The 21734-nt window shown below is 45.3% G+C and overlaps 1 protein-coding gene across 11 annotated transcripts in view; it reads left to right on the top strand.

Annotated features, from left to right (window-relative positions):
• The window catches only part of TIAM1 (TIAM Rac1 associated GEF 1), a 189059-nt gene that overhangs the window by 112560 nt on the left and 54765 nt on the right, over nt 1-21734 (top strand). For all 11 annotated transcript variants that reach the window (XR_012996549.1, XM_076352793.1, XM_076352812.1 and 8 more), the window contains exons 3-7: nt 10647-11094; nt 13429-13601; nt 17705-17929; nt 18747-18932; nt 21387-21533. Coding sequence is in view for 10 of the 11 variants with exons in the window: in XM_076352793.1 (XP_076208908.1) it covers nt 10647-11094; nt 13429-13601; nt 17705-17929; nt 18747-18932; nt 21387-21533 (1179 nt within the window). In the remaining variant the exon portion in view is untranslated. The remainder of the gene's footprint in view (nt 1-10646; nt 11095-13428; nt 13602-17704; nt 17930-18746; nt 18933-21386; nt 21534-21734) is intronic.

Here is a 21734-nt window from a genome sequence, read left to right as displayed (position 1 = left end):
TCTTTTCTGGGGGAGTGATGGTGTTTTACAAGCAGTATTTAGAGCATGGTGTGACTCCCGTGTGCATTAAAATCCAAGGAGATGCAATGGCCAAAGCGTTTCTGCATGGTCAACCACTCATGTATGAGAAGGGTGACTCATTCCTCTCTGAGCTTTATAGCCCAGTCTGTGATTCTTCCGGAAAGCTCAATTCCAACGTGAGTGTTACAATGGTGCAGTCCAGGTTTTTTACGTAACTTTTGAGAAGGAGCAGCAAGATGTCATCCCTCAACTCTGCAGGGAAAGTGAAGGTTTTTTACAGGGTCTTCAGTCCAGTGTTTGTTGTGAAGCTGAGTGGGGGGAGAGTGAAGAAACTTCCTGCCCGACTGACTTGGAAACTGCATCTCCTTCAGCGCCAGCCCCAGACTATGTCCTTGGCGTGTTAAATCCCCTTTTGTCTGATTTTCAAGTTTATTACTATTTTTAGGCCTCTGTAGGTAGCCTGAAGGAATTTGGGATCTCAAGCCTTAAAAAAAATCCTTGTAAAAAAATTTTGCAGAATATGCAGGGGATGAAACCACGGTTTTTGTGGGAATTAGATCAGGACGTACACAGAAACCAGACTAAAAATAGAATATCTTTCCAGTCGATATAATTTTTTTACCATCTCAGGGAATTTTATAACAGGTTATAGTGTTTCATTACGTTCTGTAGGATGGCTAAAGTCCAGAGAGCTGATACTTGTTTTTAAGTTGTGTAAAACTTTTTCACAAATGCACACTGGGTCAGTCACATGAAAGCACCATCCAGCCCAGTACCTTGTTTCCCAAATACCAAGTGCTCAGAAAAAGAAAGAAATGGGGAGATTACGGGGTGAACTTTCCTTTAGGGCATTCTTCCTGATCCCAGAAAATTAGCGATTTGAGTCTTCCTGAGCGAGGAATGCATCCAAGAGTGTTGGGTTGACCTGTCCCTCATGAATTCTCTTTTCTGAAATAATTTTCTCCTTCTGGCTTCCACTGCATCCTGTTCACTCTCTGCATAACACTTGTGACCTTACAGCCTGCTCTTATAGCCCTCCTCGGTCATCGCTTTTCCAGGCAGAGTACGTTCAGCAGCTGAAGCTCTGCTCCTATTAAAGTAATTCTGTACATCTCAGTCTGTACTCTGGAAAACATAGCTGTTTTCAATGTAACAGATTGACCCTGACCTTTAATCTGTCATTTGACTCCAGAGGGAATTGAGGAAAGAAATAAAGACAAAGGTGTGTATCATTAAATTATAATTAATGACACATAGTTTAGTAAGTGCCTAAAAGTAAGATGTTACTGGTTTTCTGCTGTAGTGTGCATCTCACTGATTTGAGCCCCTGTTCATGCAGCCTGGTAGTGCCTTTCAGACGGAGGTCACTCCCAAAGTCTCGGATATAGCCTGAGCCACGCTCTGAATCTCCAAAAGCTGGAGGTCCTCGAGTCGGACGGTTTGGCTCAGGTGACTCGAGGGGCTGAATCCCACTGGAGAGCACCGGTCAGCCGGTCACTTTGCTGAGCCTCCAGGCAAACAACCCTGTTAAAACCAAACATCTCTGTTTTCAGCTACAGGGGACCAAGTTAAAGGAAGGGGCGGAAATGGGCTTGGGAGGGAAGGGGTAACCACTCTTTTGGTGGCAGCCCAAGCTTGCACCAGTGTAAATTGCTTGTGAATCCACACCTTGGGTCCTGCTGGCTGCCGGTGCTGGGGCAGGCAGCAGCCATTGTGGCAGTTCTCAGTGGGACCAAATGACCAGACCTGTTTAATGGCTAGACGAAATGAGCTGCTTATAGCCTGGCTAACTGGAAGCGGATTCAGCGTGAGCCTGGAGGAAAGCTTGAATAGAGGGCTTCAGACCCAAACTCAGAGGTCTTCCCTGCTCTGTCACCAGGCTGCCCTTCCCAGATGGATGAGATTAGTTCAGGTATTGCTTATTCAGGATATTTTAAAGCAAATAGCAGTCACTCCCTTCAGAGCACACAACTCTGCCCCGATATTGTCAGGGAAAGGAGCATGTGAAAACAAGTGTTTTGGTCTTTGCTGGCAAATATTTTGATACTCTTTTGGAAGATCTTAATTTGTTTTTCTTCTTTTGCTCTTGGTCTGAAGCCAACGGAAAGCAAATCAGCAGTCCTGATATCTGATCTAGCTCCATTCAGGCATGTTTTTTTTAAACAGTAGGACTTACTTTGTCATTTATACGTCTGAAGTGCTTGTACCATTGGCAATAATTGTATTCATTGTAAAGCTATATACACTGCATGTTTTTAGTTTCAAGTACTTTCCACTTAAAAATCACAGACAGGTTGCCCCAGCTGCTTGTTTGCTGGGCTGTGTTTACTTAGATGGATGCAATTTGCAGTAGTGATCCTTTCCAGTGAAGTGCTCCATTGAAACGTTTCTTTTCAGAGAGCTTCAGCATGTGATCCTGTGACTCGTCATCATCCCAGATGGCAGACATTTCCCTGCTCCCTTAAGTTAGGTGATTGTTCAGGTGAACACCTCCCAGATGATACATTTTGATTTCAAGTTGCTGTTCTAGCAGCTTTCCCCCTTTCCCACTTCTACCCCCTCTGTTACATTTCTCAAGAAGAACTGCTTCTTCTTGGCACCAAGTGAACAAAAAGTAACCTAACCCTGTATTTTACTTCCAGGATTTTGGTTAGGCATCTTGCCATTTGTTTAACTCGAGCACAGTTAGGCTGCTTGCGTTAGTTTATGGTTAGCTCAATCTCTCTAGACACTTTCTTCATCTGGGTGGTCCATTGGTTTGAAAGCAAGGTAAGTTTTGGGGGGTCCTCAGCATATCATTTGGAAATGGAGGGATTAAACACTGCAGAGCTCAAGAACTGAGACTTCTTCCCACTGCTGGGGATGGAAAGCGGGCATCCACCCCCGATCTGTGCAGGTGTCGCAAGCTGTGTGCAGGGACCATACTGCAAGAGGCTTTACGGGATTATGGGTTGATTCTTGTTCATGGTATTATATCCTTTAGCACCCCTCAAAAGTTAGTGCTAAAGCCAGGGAAAAGCGGGTGTGCTCATGTCCCATGGTGATGCTTCATGCTGTTTCCTGCTAAGGGTGTCCTTTGTGCATTCTCTCACAGGCTTGGATTTCTTTCATATTATTAAAAAGCAAAATCAAAACATCCTCCCCCTTCCCTTTACCCAATACTTTAGCTTTTAGGGTTGCAAAACTAGCTTTCTGAATATGAACAGATTGCAAACTGATGCCACAACCGTCCTGAGTCAGTGAAGAGCTCTGCACAGTACCTTGGAGAGAACGGTAAAGCTGTCCCATGTATTTCCCTGCAGCTTTATGGGGGATAGTTTAATTTTCAGCATTTTCTATCTCACAGTTGACAAGTCGCCAGGGCTGTACTTTCCTGACTGCTGCAGAAGTCCCTGTGGGTCCATAATTTGCCTTTAAGGCATCTAAGTCAGCTAAGAAAACCAGGCTCCTTGGGGAAGCATGGTGGTCTACAGAGATGATCTTTCTGGAAGGGCCCAAATATTTGCTGGAAAATGTCTGGGGAGTCAGTGAACCAAAAATGTTCCCAACCCCTGTGTTAGAGGCACCAAGCTAACGTGATAGCTTAACACGGACTGAAAGACCCATATGTAATACTGAGGTAACAGCCATATATATCGGTCAGAGTTGCCTGCAAAGGAAACGGGGTTGATGGATGCTTCATACATTGGTGTTTGCTACCTGCCTGTCCCACAGGAGCAAAGTGGATGCACATCCCCTTCCCATATTCGAGCATCTTCTGGGTGCCTGGCACCCAGTACCTTGTCTGTCTTTTCAAGGTGCCAAATTACACTGTACAGCATTCACCAAGACAAGTTCACAAAGGAATTCTGGAACGAAAGTCCATTGAAATCCATGCCTTAAGACTTTCCCAGGGGTTATTGCCCAGAAATCCGTGACTCTGATTCATCCTTTCATAATAAGAGTGAAGCTTACTGCTAGGAGAAATATCTAGAGGTCTGGACCTAGTACCTTTTTTGTTGAGAGTAAATTTGTTCTCAGACAACCATGGCCAAAACCTACTTGCTTGTTAAACCACTCTGAGCAGCTTTAATAACAGATATAAGGGTTTGGGGTTTTCTTAATTTCAACTCTTTCAGACATCTGAAGAACTGTTGCACCAGTGCGGTGAGTGCACAGAAGTAGGAACCAAAGCTGCTTGTACATACCAGTATCCGATCTCTTTGAATTCCCAGAGGTAACAAACCCAGCATCTCAGTCTGGTATCCACATACAAATTGCAGCTGGCTTGTAACTGTGCCTCGCTGGACTTGGGAGCCTTCCTAGGAGGTGTAAACAAGACCCAACCAATCCAATAGAAAACTGCAGTTGGCTCGTGTTGGTTTGTGGCTGTCAGTTTAGTTCTCCAAAGCCTGCTGTAAATCCAGTGCATCCTAGCTAGTTCTCATATAGTACTGTCCTGTTGTAGATGGCCCTGTAGATATCTTCAAAACCTCCTTTCGTATCAAATCCCAGCATCTGGTTGAGGGGCTTCGTTCGTTGCTGTGGTGGCAGATCTCCTTCATGTCATTATAATCCCTCTGACTTTACAGTGAGTTATGTGGACATGATTCAGTATGTTTGTAACAGTCTTCAAAACTGTATTCCTCCCAGACAGAACGAGCTATGGAGTTGCTTTTGTGTTTCTCCCTTGCAGGTTTCAAACCGTTTCTCCCACTCAGATTTCAATTGCAATTTATCATTTATCTTTGCTTCTTGGAATGTTTTGACTCTTTTCAATACAGATAAGTCTTCTAATGCATTCATTACCAGGTGTTAAAGTTACTCTGGAGAAAGGATTTAATTTTGATTTGGAGCAAGTCGCACCTTAACAGACCACCTTGACCATCAAATGATGGTAGAGTCAGTATTGAAAAGAAAGGAAAACCACTTACCAGGCCAATCTTTTTCTACATAGGAGCTTCAAAGAGACACCAGGCACATAAAAGCATGCAAACCATCAGGCTGCTTACCCATCTATTTTAAATGTATTTCATGGTGCTTGCCTAACTAGCAGCCAGACAGGTTATGTGCAATTTTGGGATGTTGCTGAATGTGAACACCTTATTGCTTTGTTGCTAAACAGGACGGGGAACAGAGGATTTGCGTTCTCTTGGAGGGAGTCCCTTCCAAGGAAAAAAAACACTCAGTCACCTTTTACTAATGAGTACTTTCAATCTCATGGTTAATTTGGAAAGAAGTGTTATCCATATAAGGAACTGTTTATATTAGGGAAGTAAGAGTTTTCCTACTAAATCAGTCTCATGTGCCTAAAGTGCCCATGAATCATTGCTGTCAGTCAAACAGGAGAAAGTGATTCACCAAGCCATTTTAATAGTGTCTGTAACTGTGCTGTTGGTGAGAAGTTTGGTAAGTGCGTCGTTACTGCAAGCGCTCTGAATGTGTCCAGTCATGAACTGGAGAGTTGGGCAAAGCTTATCCCATCCAGTGGTCTCTTGCCAGCAGAGGCCAGTACCAAATGTGTTCAACAAGGGGACAAAGACACTTGGAACCTGCCTCCAAACTGTCTGCCTGATCCTCGCTAGCTTAAGGTACACATTTTATCTAAAGCAAAAGGTTTTTTTCTGGGTACCTTCTAAATCTAGCAAGAATTTTTTAACAAACGTGGCTATAGCAGACACACAGAGGTAGTAGTATCACGTGAGTATGCAAAAGCTACAGCACCAAGTACATTACCTTGATGTAGCTTGCATTACAGTTTTATTCCCCACTGGCTTGCTTTGCATGAAACCCAGTGTTCACGTGAGGAAAAAACATATATTTAAGTGGGTTGCTAATACGTTCACTAATATTTTACCCAATTGGTTCATCAGTTAAATTGTTCACTGAATTTGATGGGGCTGTGATAATTCCACTTCATTACACTCGAATGCTGTTAGGGCTGTTGTAGCTGTCCTGGCACGTGGCCTGCTTGCTGGGCCTCCCTGCGTTCTTGTTGGTAACAATGGCACCATTCAGTCTGTCTCTGGTTTCTCATTCTGTGGCACATCTCTCTGACGTAGGGCAGTCCACCTTTCCCTCCTCTTTCCCTCAATTGCTGTCTGCTGAACCCCTTTTCATAAACCCTGGGCATTTACAACCGATATGGTAGCACTGCCAGTGTAAGAAACGGTGCTGCTCCTCCATCATCATCAGCAGCACCAGGGATCCCAGATCCTGGTGGAGGCTGTGCTACTACTTACCGCCTCCCCATCAAAGCACTTGCATAGTGCAGCAGAGTCGCTAGAGCCTGTTTAGTTTCCTTCTTCAGCCAGTGGTCTTTATGCGACTTTCTCCCTGCTTTCCATTGAGCATTCTTAAATTGAAGGATCAAAGCCCCCTGTTTATTCAGTTTGTTCTCTCTATGGACTAAGACCTGTTGTTTGCAAAATGCCAAGAACTACTATTCCCATGACTTCCCCCGTCTCGCTGCCTTGGAGGAAAGACGCTTTCTTTTCTTTGCCACATGCTTTCTACTTGGTGTGACCAATTTAATGATTTCCACCTCCCTCTTGCTTTGCCCTCTTATTCTCCCAGGCCTGAAGCTAGGTAAACACCAGTCGGAAGGCTAAGCGGGGCAGCACTGATTTTAGTTCCAGTCTTGCATTTGGTTCCTGGGATGGTGTCTCCGGGCAAAAATACTCCTCTGTGTGGAGACAGCTGTTTGCCAGCCTGAAAATACAAAACACAAGATCTCTGGCGAGGTGTAAAATATCAGGTGCGGTGTCCTGAATCTTACACAGAGCTGAATGAAACTTTTGGGTTTTTAACTAGTGAAATAAAACAGAGCCCCTTGATGATAGCAATTACAAGTCCAGAATAACGTGCTGGTGATTTGTTATAATGTGTGTATAATGTCCAAAACTGCGGGCTTCAGAAACGTGCATTCTGCAGTCTTCAGCTATCTCCCAGCTCCTACAATGTGTCTGGCACATGCCATCAGCATCCTGGTGGAGAGCCGCAGGGACGCTGGGCAAGAGTCAGAGGAGTGAAGACTGAACCGTGTCTGTAGTTCGCTCTCGGCCTCAAGAGTCTTTGCCTGGTAACTCCTTCTGCCGAGGAGTGAAATGCCTGTTTCATTAGCAAGCCTCTGCGGCACATCCTGTCATGGACCTGGGATGGTAATAAGTCTTCCTCGGAGGAGAGAGACGTTGCTGTCACCCACGGGGCTCTTTGAGAACCTGAGCAGAAAACGTGAGTAATTTTTACATAGCTTTTATCAAGGTTACACAATGTTCGCTTCATGTCTGGGCAGTAGCCTCTGGTGGCCATGTCAGTAGGTACTTCAAAGGCTGGAGTCCAAAGCTAGGGGCCCGTGTATCCACATTGATCTCATCAGCAGGGAACTGTGCTGCTCACAGTGCGAGCTGGGATGCTTAATTTTCAGCGTCCTCATTTGAAAATTTGCAGGAGTAGTTCTGTGCCCCCAGTGAGGTGTTCATCAAACCCTGCTATGGTTTGTTGCTTGGCTTGGGAGTGTTACCCCTTTGGTCTTGGCACATTTCTGCGGAAGCACAATACTAAACCTCTGTACTTTCTGCTGAACTCCTAATTGAATGTGCTTCAGTGTGTGGATTATAGCACTGCAAGACGGCTAGAGCAGATGCCGGCTGCTTCTTGAGAGCTTTTCATACCCTCCGATGAGAATGAGCTGACATTGCAGCAGGAACTCAGAAGTCAGAGACCTGTGCAACGAATGCTCTTAACCCTACTAACCCCGAGACCGATCTTCTCATACAGCAGACTTCCGAAAGTGCTAAGCTCACTCAATGCTACGTTTCATAATTCATGGGCGTGAACAGTATTAGCAGGCTGTAGGTTTGAACCGTTCTGACCTTTGTATGCTCAGACCCTCCTCCTACCAAAGGGCTTGCACGGGTTGGCAAGAAGTCTTTGATATGGGATATTTAAGAGAGGAAAAGGGATTGCAGGGAGCAGAGGGAGATTAGGGGCAGGGCTACAGCATTATGCTGAAAAGATCTTTTGACCCGTCCAGCCTATCACTTGCATTATGGTAAAGGTTATAAAGATGTTTGCAAAATATGCTACAATTTAAGCTTATGAGCGTATATAACATTCACTCTGAGTTTTCCATCCTTTCATTTTTTTATAAATAGTAAGTCGTTATGCCCATGTATCAGTTACGGAGTATAATCCCCATTTATGGATGGGGAAATTGAGGCGATTAATGCTGTGTCTCATCAAGGTTACACGAGAAGGCTGTGTCACACTGGGCATGAGGAACCTTGAGAGCCTGCATTGCAGTGCTGTGCTTGAACATCTCTGGGTGCACTTCTGTTTTTGAAAAAATACTCCATCTGCTAAAAAGCACTGAGAAAGTTTTATGCATACGCTGGCTGGCAAAATTACAAATCCTATCTCCCTCAAGTTGGTGGTCTGTTTTAGTAGCTCTTTATGTTTTTAAACCAACTAATTCTAGTTAAAGCATGAGATATGCTTCCTAAAAGTTACATCAGCTAAAATTTTGGAATTAACTCTATACTTTTTGTATAGCATGGATGAAATAATTATGAGACAGATTGTATATTTATTAAATCATTAACCTAAAATAGAAATCTCAAAACCTCAAATAATTTTTGTTGCCACCGTTATGCAGTGTTCACTGCAGAATGCAGATTTGTTTATGCTATATGAGTGGAACACTTTTTCCCTTTAAAAAGGTTTCAGAGGAAGAAGGGCCTAGAAAACAAATCCAAACCCCGATCATTCTACGGGAATAATTATCCCAGTGAACACAACGGATCTGGTTCAGTTCTTTGGCGCTCCGGTTTTACGCCCATGTAGCTGTGTTGGCAGAGAGGCAGTGCCTCGGGCATGTGAGCGTCGAGTGGCCATGCCAGTCCTGGCTCCCTGACGCACGAGGTCTCAGATGGAGTGCTGTCATCAGAGGTTGCGCCATCCAGCTTTTCGTGATGGAGTGCAAAAACTCACTCACGGCAGTGTTTTGTAAACACCGGTTTCTGAGCAGCACCAGTTCCCCTCTCCAGATATCCCTCCTTTGCAGTGCTGCAAGAAATGGGGAGATAATTAGCTTCCAAAAAACAAGTGTATTGGAACAGCAGGAAAAAATGTGTGGTTGTGAAAACTGCTCTGTACGGGTAGATGACTGCACTTCCAGGAAGCCCTGCTCAGCTCGTTCACACGCGGTGGGAGTAGAGGAATATTGGCCTGTCCAGAACAGCTTCTCTATCACTATGTGTTGCATTAAACAACCAGACTGACTAGGATAACTGTGCTCATTGAGCGGGGAAGGAAGTGCTTATTCTTCCAGCTGGACTCCAAGTCTCTCTTGAGAGGTAGCGTTTATAAAGAATGAGCCCATCCGTTACAAATTAATGCCTTAAAAGTTAGTAAAATTCAGCAACACCCCTCCCCTCCCCCTAAGGTTTCCTCATCCAGCTCTTGCTCCACAGGAGGAAGGTTTCAAACAGAGCTCGGTGGAGGGTTTCTCGGTTTCTGCAGAGCTGCTCTTGGATGCATAGAAAACTGGTGCTTGAACCAACACCTAGAAACTTGTTTTCTCTCAAAATAAATATTGCATTCTGCCACCTCTTCTCAGAGTCTCCTCGTTTTTTTTTAAACTTGTAAATCAAGCACCAGCTGCTCTTGCAGGAGAGGTAGAGGCTGAAATTCCTGTTGTTTTGGCCATATTTCTCACCTCTTTGCATCTTTTTCCCTGGTTCCCTCTTCTCCCGAGTATCTAACATAAGATATTTCTCTCCACTTACAGGGCTTGGCCTTTATTTGTCCTCCTTCAAAAACTGCCACAGATGCCTTTGGGTGCTGAGATGGTAGTGGTTAGCCCCCTTTGGGCACTAGCCTTGTTGCAGGGTGCAGGCTGAGCCACTAAGCCTTTGAAACCTGAATTTGGTCATGTTGTTTCCTGTCTTGCTCAAGCCGGCCATGTTCTTGTCTCTTCTGATCCTTCAACTGCAAGTTCTTGGGGACCAGGAAGGATCTGCTGTTGTTGCAGTATTTTGGCAGGGTCTATCACCGTGGGATTCTGGCCCATCGTTAGGGTTTGTGATGTAGAAGTGACACAAAACAGAAACAATCTCAAATATATTAACTTCTTAGGAGAAAAAAAAAAGTACCTTTTTAATTATATAATTTGCAAATGACAATGTTGGGATGTCTAAAATGTATCTTCAACTGTAGGTGTGAATGTACAATACCAATGTTTTCTTTTCAAAACGCATAGGTTGATTACTGCTTTTCTTGACACTGCCAGTTTCTGCTACCATATGTTCTCCTTTTGCAAAACCTTTAGCACTGTTAACCTAGCTTAATGTAAACAGATGATGCCGCGTCTTATATTCCAAAATGCTAAGGCTGTAGAGGCAGCACCTGAAATCGTGCGTGTGTGACTGGCCTTTCCTAAACTGTACTGGAAGTTCTGCCTACCCCACCTTTTCTTCCAGTTGTTTGTCTTCAGAAGAAAAAGAGATGAGGGATTTCCAGTGCCAGACAAAATGAAGGTGTGAAGAAACGTGGTGCCACCTGGGTGTTTTGGGTTCTGTTGGTGTCTCCAGAAGGCCAGGCTCGGCCAGGCTCTTGATCTCACACTGTGTCTCTCTCGCAACTAGGACGTCAACGCAGGCGAGGGGAGCGAGTTCACCGACAGTGGGATCGAGGGAGCAGCCACCGACACCGACCTCCTTTCTAGACGCTCCAATGCTACCAACTCAAGTTACTCCCCAACGGCCAGTCGGGCTTTCATTGGCAGCGACAGCGGGAGCAGCTCGACGGGCGACGGGCTTCGCCAGGGGGTGTACGAGAACTTCCGCCGGGAGCTGGAGATGAGCACCACCAACAGCGAGAACCTGGAGGAGGCCGGCTCTGCCCTCAGTGACGAGCAGAGCAGCGGCACCCTCAGCTCCCCGGGGCAGTCCGACATCCTCCTGACGGCTGCCCAGGGCACGGTACGGAAAGCCGGTGCTCTGGCAGTGAAAAACTTCCTGGTGCACAAAAAGAACAAGAAAGTGGAGTCGGCCACCCGCAGAAAATGGAAGCATTACTGGGTTTCCCTGAAAGGTACAGAGCAAGCGCGCAAGGGTTTGACCAGGTGGGCGTCCGTGGTATCCTGTGGGTTGTGTGTTGCTGCAGATGAAGAAACCCATAGTCTAGATTCGTAACAAAAGCTGCCATGAACTTCAGTATAATTAACAGCAAGTATGAGGAAGTGGTCCTGATGTTTTCAGAGTGGGGTTTTATTTGATGGTTGTTGATATGCTCACATTATGCATGTAGTCCAAGACACGTGACTGCGCTGCACCAAAGCAGGGTTCATACCCTACTTCGAGTCCTGCTGGCACCACCTGGGGTGGCTTCTTCAAGCACTGGGTGTTTTCCTTTAAGAAGCATGTCTATGGCTTGCTGACAAACTAAATACCTGTGTGCAGCTGCAGGCACCTGACAGTGGGAGTTTGCTGGTGATGATGCTGACTGCCGTTATGCATTCAAACGGGGGCTTTGTCTTTGCATGCATTCCTCTCGTGCTTAGCGCCGTTGGCCTTTCCTTCTCTGAGATGTGCTTCACGAGTAGAAACACCCAGTGAGTTGCAACACATTCGCGGTGTGGACAGGAGGCCATGGTTTGGTCATCGAGGCTGGCTTGTGATTTGGGAGACGTTGGCTCTGGCTGTGTCACCCATCTTGCGGTGGGCAGCCCTTGGCGCCTGGCCGCCTGGGCCGTCGGGCCCTTTTCTCTCTGAATTTTTGCAGTTCCTGCTAGGAGGGTGCTCCAGCCCTGTTTGGGGCCTGAGTGCTTATGAATGCACATAAAAGTTAACGGAGCAGTGAAACTCAGGAGCTGGCCTCCTAAAGCGACCTCTAATTAATCTTCATGTGGTTGCATCAGCAGCAAAATGGGAAGTAACGCTTGCAGGGTTTGGGGACTGGCCTTGCTCTCCTCCGCTGCGACCAGCCTTGTCTGAGCCAGGGGAGGCAGAGCCCTTGTCTCCTGCTGTAGGTGGCGTTACCGAAAAGCTCAGTACAATTAAAGTCCTGTTTTGCCTGCAGAGCACTTTTTTTAGAGCACTATTTTTTTTTAATTTGCAGCACTATTTTAAAACCAACAGCAAAGTTAGGTGCCAGCTCTTCCTTGGGGTGGTTAGAGAGATTGAGGAAATGAAAGAGGAGGAGGGAGGGCTCAGGGGCAGGGGGGAGCCCTAATCTCCTGGGAGGGGGGCCCTGTGGCAGGAAGGTCTTGCTGTGAGGAGCAGGCAAACAAAGGGCCATCTGGGAGGAAAAAGGGGAAGGATGAGCGCAGAGGCAATGTTATTTTAAAGTGCTTTGACTCAAGTGGAGTGTTTGCTCCTTAGATTGCTGTGCCTTAATAATGTTAGTGTTTAAACGAGGCTTTGAAGTTAACAGCTGCTATTGTTTGGCTGCAAATAGTTTTCTGAGAGGCTGGGTAACAGGCCTCTTTGCACCTCTCCCTTTGCACCGAGAGGGCCGTTCCCAGTGGCAGAGAAATAACGTGCCAGTTTTAGTTTAAAAAAGTCGTGTCCCCCCCCCCCCCCCCCCCCCCCCCGAGAATTGTAAAGATTATTTTGTAAAACCAAGCAGGTTGTTTGCTGTCCCCGCTAAAATGCATTTTTTGTTTTTGGCCATATCGCCGTGAGTCAGAACTGAAACGTTACAGTGGAATAAGGATTTGGTTTATGCTTTTTGTTTGTTTGTTTGTTTGTTGGCTTTTTTTGGTACATCAGTCTTTCAGTGAGCACAGCTCATTCCAGTCCATTTTTCTTCCAGTTACTCATCTGCATCCAGTAATTAACTCACTTGATCTTTGCCTTGCAGGGACTGTGGCAGCTAGCAGCTGCAGGAGGCTGAGGCAGGGTGGTGGAGGTTTGCCTGGGGGCCTGTCTGCTCGGCGGGGCCGGCAGGGCCGGCTTGCAGCTGTCTGGCACGGCCAGGGAAGCCGCACGCTCAAGCCTGCATCTTCCTTTTGGTCCCCTTGGTGGGATGGGGTGGCCGTGGAGGACCCCCACTTTGGGACAAATAATGACGTTTCTCGTCTGGCACTGTGTTTTACCACCTGTGACATTCTCGGCCTATGTCTGCGGCTCTGTTTTAGTAGTCACAGGGCAAATAAAATGGCCCTGCTACTGCACGGCTTGGTGCACCATAGAGCTTGTGGCATGCCCCTGTGGTGTGGAAATCACCATCTTGTCAGGCCAGCTGGGCCGTTGATGGTGCTCTCTGCTGTGGGGCTGAAAACCTGAACAGGCCCTGGCAAATCCTCCCTCACCCCTGTGATGGTTTTACGGATGATTTACAGTCCCAAGTATTAGCGCTGAATAGATGTGGGGTGGCTGTTGCGTTTAAATGTGTTGCTTGCTAATGTGCGATTGTCTCTTTTAGGATGCACGTTGTTTTTTTATGAGACTGATGGCAGATCTGGCATTGACCACAACAGCATCCCGAAGCACGCTGTCTGGGTGGAAAACAGCATAGTGCAAGCGGTGCCTGAACACCCCAAGAAGGACTTTGTCTTCTGTCTCAGCAACTCCCTTGGGGACGCTTTCCTCTTTCAGGTTGGTCCAGTTCAAGGGTTTTACAAAGTTGTTCTCTTTTTCTCTCTCTCCTTCATCCCACCGACCAAGGAGGAGATCTTAGGTCTGGTTCAAATCAATGGAAAAATCCCGCCAACTCCAGTAGGTTTGGGATTTTCCTCTGGCAGTGCAAGAGGAAGGGCATAATGTATTCGGTAAATGCCACTCAAGAGACCCACCATCACATGTGAATCACTGTCAGATCTGCTGTTTTTATTGACTGACCAGACCCTCTTTGTGTAGATGGTTGGAAGAAAGTAAGAATTAAGAAATATTCTTACATCCCTGTAAAAATGGGAATTTTGCATGGTTTGGCAGCGTGCTTATAACACACAGACCAGGCCAGTTACCGTGTAGGACATACAGTAGTGCATTAAATATGCTGTAACATTACCTGCGTCTTGTAAGAGATGTATCAAAGATGGGACCTTGCAGAGAGGCTCAAGGGGTTTACAAGACCAAGAGGCGTTTGAAGTGCAAGGGGGTACTTGGACCTCCAGGTGCTCTCCCAATGGCGCTGCAGAATGCAGTTGCCCCTTGTTCATACAGACCTTAATCAGCATCTTGCTGTTGCCCGAGAGGAGACTGAAAGTGCATGTTTAGTTTTTTTAATCAGAAAATAGAAATGTCTGAATTTCACAGGGTACATTTAAAAAAAATCCAGCACTTATATCAAAGACCATACATTAGTTGATGTGTTTCACTGAAAAAGATTTCTGTATTTTGGTAACTACTGCTTCGCTGAGTGATTTTTAGGTTGGCATTCCACTTTCTTATTGCAAGTTGTCACTAGTCAAGGAGTGACACTCTTTTATTTGTAATTGCCAGCTTGTCCTGAGGTTGTGCCGTTTCCTCCTCTTTTGATTCAGTTTCTTCACCAGAGGAATCCCTTATCTATTTCCCTTTCCAGTGACAACGTATTCACGTTTCTTGCCTTCTTAAACCAGAAGCTACTCTGTGGTAGGATGTGCCCCCCACGTCATCACTCTGTACTCCAGAGCAAATCTTTAAAATTACACTGTCTTGTAGGTCCTTGCGGCTGTCCTAAACAAAGGGCTAGTTTCTCAAACTAGTGCAAAATAAAAAAGCCTGACTGACTCAAAGGAAGTGGTGCTGGCTTACATCTTGAAGAGACTGAGTATCTGATTGCATACCGAAAGAAAAAGAATTTTTTTGCAGACTAGCTTCTCTCCCACCTCAGTCTGATTTTTCCTCAGCTCATAGTGTAATACTGCACTGCCCCTTTCTACTTCATGCATTTCCTGGGCAGGGTACATGTATTTTACCACCTGGAGAGCATCATCCAGGAGGTAAGTGTGGTGCTTATGGTCTCAGTATGTGTTTGAAAGGCTCTGGAGCACCACCTGCTCCTGATCTACCTGTAACAGCTGTAAAATCTTTTCCATGCAGTTTTCTAAGGAAAAACCTTCATTCTCGTAAAATTAATGCCAGTGGATGCTAAATACTGAAAAGGTCACACTCAATTCATTTCTTTAGTGGCAACACAGGGCCTTATTCATTAAAAGCCCTGTATCATTATGCCATGGGTAGATTTTCATGTAACTTTGTGGGAAAAAGCAAAAATGAGCCTTTTCAAATGAAAAACAATATATATATTGCCTTGCAGAAATTTTTCCTTGATGTGTCCCTTCTGCCATAGAACCCATGCATCGCTAGCGAAGCAGCAGCAGAAGAGAAAGAAGGGATGGGTTTGGAGAGAAGGGAAGGAGACCAGCTGCAGTGGTGGAAGTAATGTGCGAGTGACATTAGGGCTTGCTCTGCTGCGCGCAGAGCAGCCGAAGCACGTCTAAGGCTGTTCAGCAGTGTTACTTAACTGCTCATGTCATACACGTCCGTCCACACATAACACAGTGCTGTAGTAGCGGTTTTGGTGAGAAGAAACCGCAGACCTGCAGAAGACTATTTCTGTCCTATGGAGACTGTGTACTTAGGGAGATAAATAGGGTCGCTTTGTAATGCGTACAGATATTGGACATCTTGTAACAAGCCTTCCCACTGCATTGCACCTAGCGACATCACATACCTCCTACACGATGATTGCTTGCTCAGTCAGTTCTTATCATGCCTACACAAATCCATTACTTGCAGATGTCACATGCATTTTCCAGGAGCTCAGAGCAACTTGTGACACCACATACGTATGTATCACGTTTGCAGCTTGTTTATGTGGTCCTTTCCATTGAGAAGCAGAGTGATTCCTCTTGCCTACTCATCTACCAGAAGAGTCTTCAGCTCCTAAAATCCTTTCCAGATTTTTTTTCCCCTTCTTCTCCCCAGGAAACCAAAAAGAAAACTGAATCTAATCGTATACAAATAATATTTTAAAATTGAATAAGATAAAAATATGATGTTTTGCCATTATGATTTTGCTAGGAATTAACAAAACATACCATCTCATTATAAGTCCAGTGGTACTCTCTTCTCTAGTGGGGGCTAGGTTTTACCACCTGACTGTAAGCAAAGTGTCTTCTGTTCTGCAGATAAATTCTCTATTTTCAGCAGAAACTCCTCAGCAAGGGGAGCTCAACATGTCTTCAGCAGTGGCGGTAAGACATTGTAAGCCCCATCTATGAGTGAGAGCTCGTTAGTGTTACTACTTGGGCAGGGGGCATCTCCAGTTTAAGCAATATACTTTGTACAGTGCCAGCTGAAGACAAGGAAATTGGGAGTAAGAGGTCGGTCTTTCCTGTGTAGACCCTATCTTCTGCTTAGGACTTCTACCCTGAGCTAAGGAAAGTGATGTCATTCTGGGGCATCTGTGCTTCACCTCCTTCAGTCCCACAGCAGTTTTGGGAGCATCGGTCTGAAGTCCGGCCTGTGCATACGTGATTTCCAGCATCAGGCTTCTGTGGGAATCTCTCCTTGGCTTCAGTAAGCCACGTCCTTTGCTGTTAGTTGTCACTGCCAGGAGAGCAGTGAGGATGACCTTCTGCATCTATGCTCGCAACTGGAGAAGTCATACCATACTGTCTATTTATAGATCAGGTATCATCAGAAAGTTTAATTAGAACAAGGTGGTTTGGCACCTTGCTACTTTTTCAGCCACGAGCCAAATACCAGTGTGATTACTGCTAAAGGCTGACACTCAGAGAAAGTCCACCACAACCCTGAGTTGGCTGTAAATTTTGTTTTACAACCTACTGTAAAAAGGAATGAAGTTTAGTAAGAAGGCTAAGAAGATTTACTTTTTATTTTGAAAGTCTGGAAAAGGAACGCTTTGCAATATTCTTCTTTCTGTGTCATAAGCCTCTAGTCACAATAGTGCTTTTCCTGAAAATGTGCTGGTGTCCCATGCCCCAGCCCAATACCTCATAGAATCGTAGAATGGTTTGGGTTGGAAGGGACCTTAAAGATCGTCTAGTTCCAACCCCCCTGCCAGGGGCAGGGATACCTGTTGCTCAAAGCCTCATCCAACCTGGCCTTGAACACTTCCAGGGAGGGGAAGTGTTCCCTTTTCCCGAACTGTCACACACATGCTTGGGAAGGAACAGTACCAGAGCTGTAAAAATTATGATGAGCCTGGCTTTAATGATAACAAGATTGACTTCAGAGTGTTTTGGGACCTTCAGAAGCGGAAACCTTGTTTGTCTATGCATCATAATAAAGCTACTCATAGATATCATGGTCATGTTTTATGCCATTAATTTATTACTAACTAACTGTTGCATGCCAAAAAAACTCTCCATAATGTGAAGAGCACAGAGACTGGTACATTCCCTGCCTTAAGGAACTGGGAGTTTAGAAAATGTCATTAAATGTTGATCTACAAATTATGGCAGCATTGCATTGAACGAGGAAGGTAATTCCTGAGACCTTGCTGGGAAACACTGTACAGCTGCAAAGCACAGACACAGGTGTAATTCTAAGTGCTGAATGCCTAGTGCAGAGTTAAAAATGGCCTGCTTAAGAATCATGGGGTTTTTATTACTTCTCTTGTAAGTGGATTTAAGGCTCTAAATCTTAAGATCAAAGGGAAAGGAAACTCCTTGGAATTGCATTTGTTAATCTCCAATCAATTTTAAAGAGGATCCTGACTTCTTTTCTCCCTCTTTCCCTCTCTTCAGACCTCTAGCCAGACCGAACTGGAGAACTGGATCACTGCAATCCATTCAGCTTGTGCAACCGCAGTAGCAAGGCAGCATCACAAAGAGGACACTGTCAAGCTCCTGAAAACAGAGATAAAAAAGCTGGAGCAGAAGATTGATATGGATGAAAAAATGAAGAAAATGGGTGAAATGCAGCTGTCCTCAGTAACGGACTCCAAGAAGAAGAAGACCATACTGGATCAAGTAATCTCGCTTGCTTATGTGAAACAAGCCCCTAGCAAATATTTAAGGCCTTCTTCAGATTAGCGGTACCTCTGTCTGCTCCCACTGTGCCGTGTGTGCGCGCTGGCAGAGCTCCCCAGAGCAGGCAGGACATGTGTTGGCAGGAGAGCTGTGCCGGCTGCCCTAGTTGCACCGTTTCTCCAAACAATGTGCACTAAGGTACAGCATGGGCTGTCTTCTCCTGGCCTCCATGCAAGGGATTTGGCTAGCTGCTCGGAGGTGAGTGAGGGCTTTAGGGGAGTGAAGAGGCTACCGGGCCACGGGAGCAGGATGCCTTAGGGAAGAGCTGGTCATAGACCGACAAATGCTGCTGTTAAGTCTTAAGAGTGCAAGAGGCTGGTTCTTCTGTATGTGGAATTTGGTGGGGTTTGGCCTTCTTGTTTCTCAGATGCCCTTGATGCATGAAAGAAGCCTTTTAAGGGCTGCTCAGAAGAGAATCCTGGAATACAAAGAAAATTAAAAATGAAATTTTAATCCTATTAATTAGCATTATATCAAAGGAGCAGTTGTCTCAGGAGAAGACTTCTGCCATGAACGTAAAAAAAGTTGTTTTCCATCTAATGAAAACTTTTTTATTATTTGTATCCTTTTTGGGGTTGGGAGGGTAGGGGAGAGTGGGGAAGAAGGGGAATCAAGGTTTCTTGAGTGAGATCAGCATTGGTGAAAAAGGTGTGTTACTGGGAACAGTAGAATTTTTTCAAGGTATTTACCACCCTGTTCTTCCTCCTCTCCCCTTCTCTCCTCGTGTGTCTTGCTCCTCAATCTTTGCTGTACACAGATCTTCGTTTGGGAACAAAATCTTGAACAGTTCCAGATGGACCTATTTCGGTACCGCTGTTACTTGGCTAGTCTCCAAGGAGGGGAGCTCCCAAACCCTAAAAGACTGCTTGCTTTTGCCAGCCGTCCAACAAAAGTTGCAATGGGCCGTCTTGGAATCTTTTCAGTCTCGTCGTTTCATGCACTGGTAAGTTTGAACAGAGGCCAGGGGTCATCTTTGCCAACCTGCAAATCGCTTCACATGTCCAATGCAGAGATCACGTCGACAAACAGCAGTCTGTGCCTGGGAGGTGAGCCCTTACCTTAGTGTGCAGAATATTCTGCTTCCTGAAAGGGGTGTGTGTCCTGGATATAGATTAAAAAGTAGATGCTTGCAAGCCATGGCCTTATGAAAGTGGAAGAACCATGTTTCTCCTAAACATGTGATTTTGAATTTCCAGATCTGCACTATAAACGCTTTCTATAAACAGATCTTCCTGTTACAAAGGCAGGCTCATCTCTAATGTCTGTGTACATGGGCTTGATCCAAAAGTCCTGTGAAGTCAATGGGAGTCTTTCCGAGGCCCTCAGCATGTGTTGGCTTAGACCTTCTCGGGCATGGCTTGCTTTCTACCATATGGATGAAACTACTGACCAATTAGTCTAATATCCGGTCTCCAGTGATCAACACCTGATGCTCCACAAGGGAGGGGAAATGTTCTTCTCTGCTACTTATGGTGTGGCAAATAATGTTTAAAATGGTTGTTTAAATGTAACAACCCAGCTCTTAAAAATACAGGGAAATGTATTGCAAAGTGGTGGTTTTTTAATGAATTTAAATCAAGTTCCTGTAGTTTCGGCTTGGACTCCTGGAGCTTCACAGAAATAGCTGAGCTCCACTGTTGTCTTGTAGGTGTCAGCTGTACCCCTCAATTGAATCCAGAGCTGTAATTCAGTCAGGGGCGTTTTTATTCTTTTATATATGAAAAGATTATCGTCATCATCCTGATAATTGCTGGTGGATTTATATTTTTTTTTAAGGGGCGGGCTGTAATTTGCATTTATGCTTATTTTTTTGCATCTAGCAAAGCACTGAATATTAGCCTGAAAAACAGTCTGCCTCTTCATGCTGGTGTCTCTTGAGAGCCAAGTGAAAAACAAAATGTTTTGAATATGTTGTGTTGGAAAAGGCACGTGCTTTCTTCTCCTTTAAGCAAACTCTCGTGTCCTCCTTTGCCCTCAGTAGTGTGGAGGTGGTGCAGTGAGTCTGAGATTCGAGCTGGGTGCTGCACGGTGATAGTGTGGCATCCCTAGCTCTCCTGAAGATGTTCCTCACTACATTAGTCAGAGGATGTGCTAAGTCTCCCAGGTGCCCCTGCACAAACATCCCAGGTACAGCTAAGAAACATCTCACAAGTCCAGGCTGTGGAAATGGAGACGCTTGCAGTAGTGTTTAAGTTCTCCTTTTCCTTGATTTCTCCACGTTTCCCAAGGAGAATCACCATCACTCATACAGCGACGGTTCCCTGGGTACACAAGGCAGCCTTTTGTTTGTCCCGTCTTTTTATGGGTTTTTGTATCTGCTGCACCCAAACAACCAGTTTCTCAGCTCCGTAGCTTGGGGCATCACTCAGAGATTCGGGTATTCCCGCTGGGGTTGCCAAATGACGGTCACATTTTTCTGGTTTCGGCTGTGAGAATCCAGTACAAAGGTGTTCCAGGAAGCGTACGGCCAAGGCGGCAGGGTGGGTTGGTCTGTCTGTCTGTCTAGCTTCGCCTTGCGCGCCCGTTTGTACCTGCCATCTCCTACCACTCCCTTTTTCGTAGGAGAGGTGGCCTCGCTCTCCTGAGGCCACCTCCACATGGGAAATCCGCTTAAACTTTGGCCTAAACACTTCACCTCTGACTAATGTTGCACTAATTTCTACCAGAGCTTCCTCATTTGGGAAACACTCCCCAAATTTTTGGTCTCAGTAAAGGCAAGTATCTTTTTGCCCCAAAGGGGTTGCCCCAGGCCATTTTTCATTTTTTTAACCAAGCAGTTAACACTGCTCTCTCTAATCAAAAGGGTCATTTCAGCTCACTTTTTTACTTCCTGTGTTTTGCTCACTCCTTCAGATGTTGCTATCTTTAAGGAAGTGCAGGTTTTAAATACCTTGACCTATTTGCAAGCCTTTATCTGGCCTTGTAACAGTTATGAGTCAGTTCCAGGATGCCCAGAGTGTTTCCACAGGAAAGAGCAAAGAGAAAGACTGGGCTTTTCGGAAGCAACAGATAAGTTTGGAAATCTCAGGTTTCGTGTGTCCAGCTTTGAAACCTTGTTAGAAAAAAAAAAAGAAAAAAACCCAAACCCATCACTGGTGCTGAGGCTTTGCTCTGTGATGATTAGGCTGCTTCAAAATATCTCAGATTAAATGCCAAAAAATGGGGGGTGGTACTGTCCATTTTAATTTTTGATGTTTGATGTTGGAAGAAGTGAATTAAATTGCAGTGAGAGGGAAGTAGCCTGGCAGCATCACCATTGTCCCTGTTGTGAGTACACATTGTTGCCATAGTATTTGCCTTTTTTTTCAAACCAGGTTCCACTGTTTGTTAGATTATGTAAGCCATGGTGTGGTGGGGTGCTGCGACCTTTGATTTTAAAACCATGTGGCACTGACAGGTGGCGGCTCGCACAGGGGAGTCCGGAGTGAGGAGAAGGACACAGGCCATGTCCAGATCTGCCAGTAAACGGAGAAGCAGGTTTTCTTCTCTTTGGGGGCTGGATACTACCTCGAAGAAAAAGCAAGGGAGGCCAAGCATTAATCAAGTAAGTGTGTGGAAGTTTATGATATTGTTACTTTCAAGGCTTATTTGTTAGTGTGCAGAATGCAGCTCATGCAAAGAGTCACTTGCATCAAGCACTTACATATTCAGCCTTAACCTTGCCTGTTTAATCTTTCACGGCGTATAGTCATCTCATTCCACATCCTCTGCAAAAATCAGTGACTATAATTACGGATAAGTATAC

This window comes from Aptenodytes patagonicus, chromosome 1 (assembly GCF_965638725.1).
Source record: "Aptenodytes patagonicus chromosome 1, bAptPat1.pri.cur, whole genome shotgun sequence".
NCBI classification, from domain to species: domain Eukaryota; kingdom Metazoa; phylum Chordata; class Aves; order Sphenisciformes; family Spheniscidae; genus Aptenodytes; species Aptenodytes patagonicus.
The sequence above is the reverse complement of the archived record's forward strand: the minus strand, read 5'-3'. Positions and strand labels throughout refer to the sequence as shown.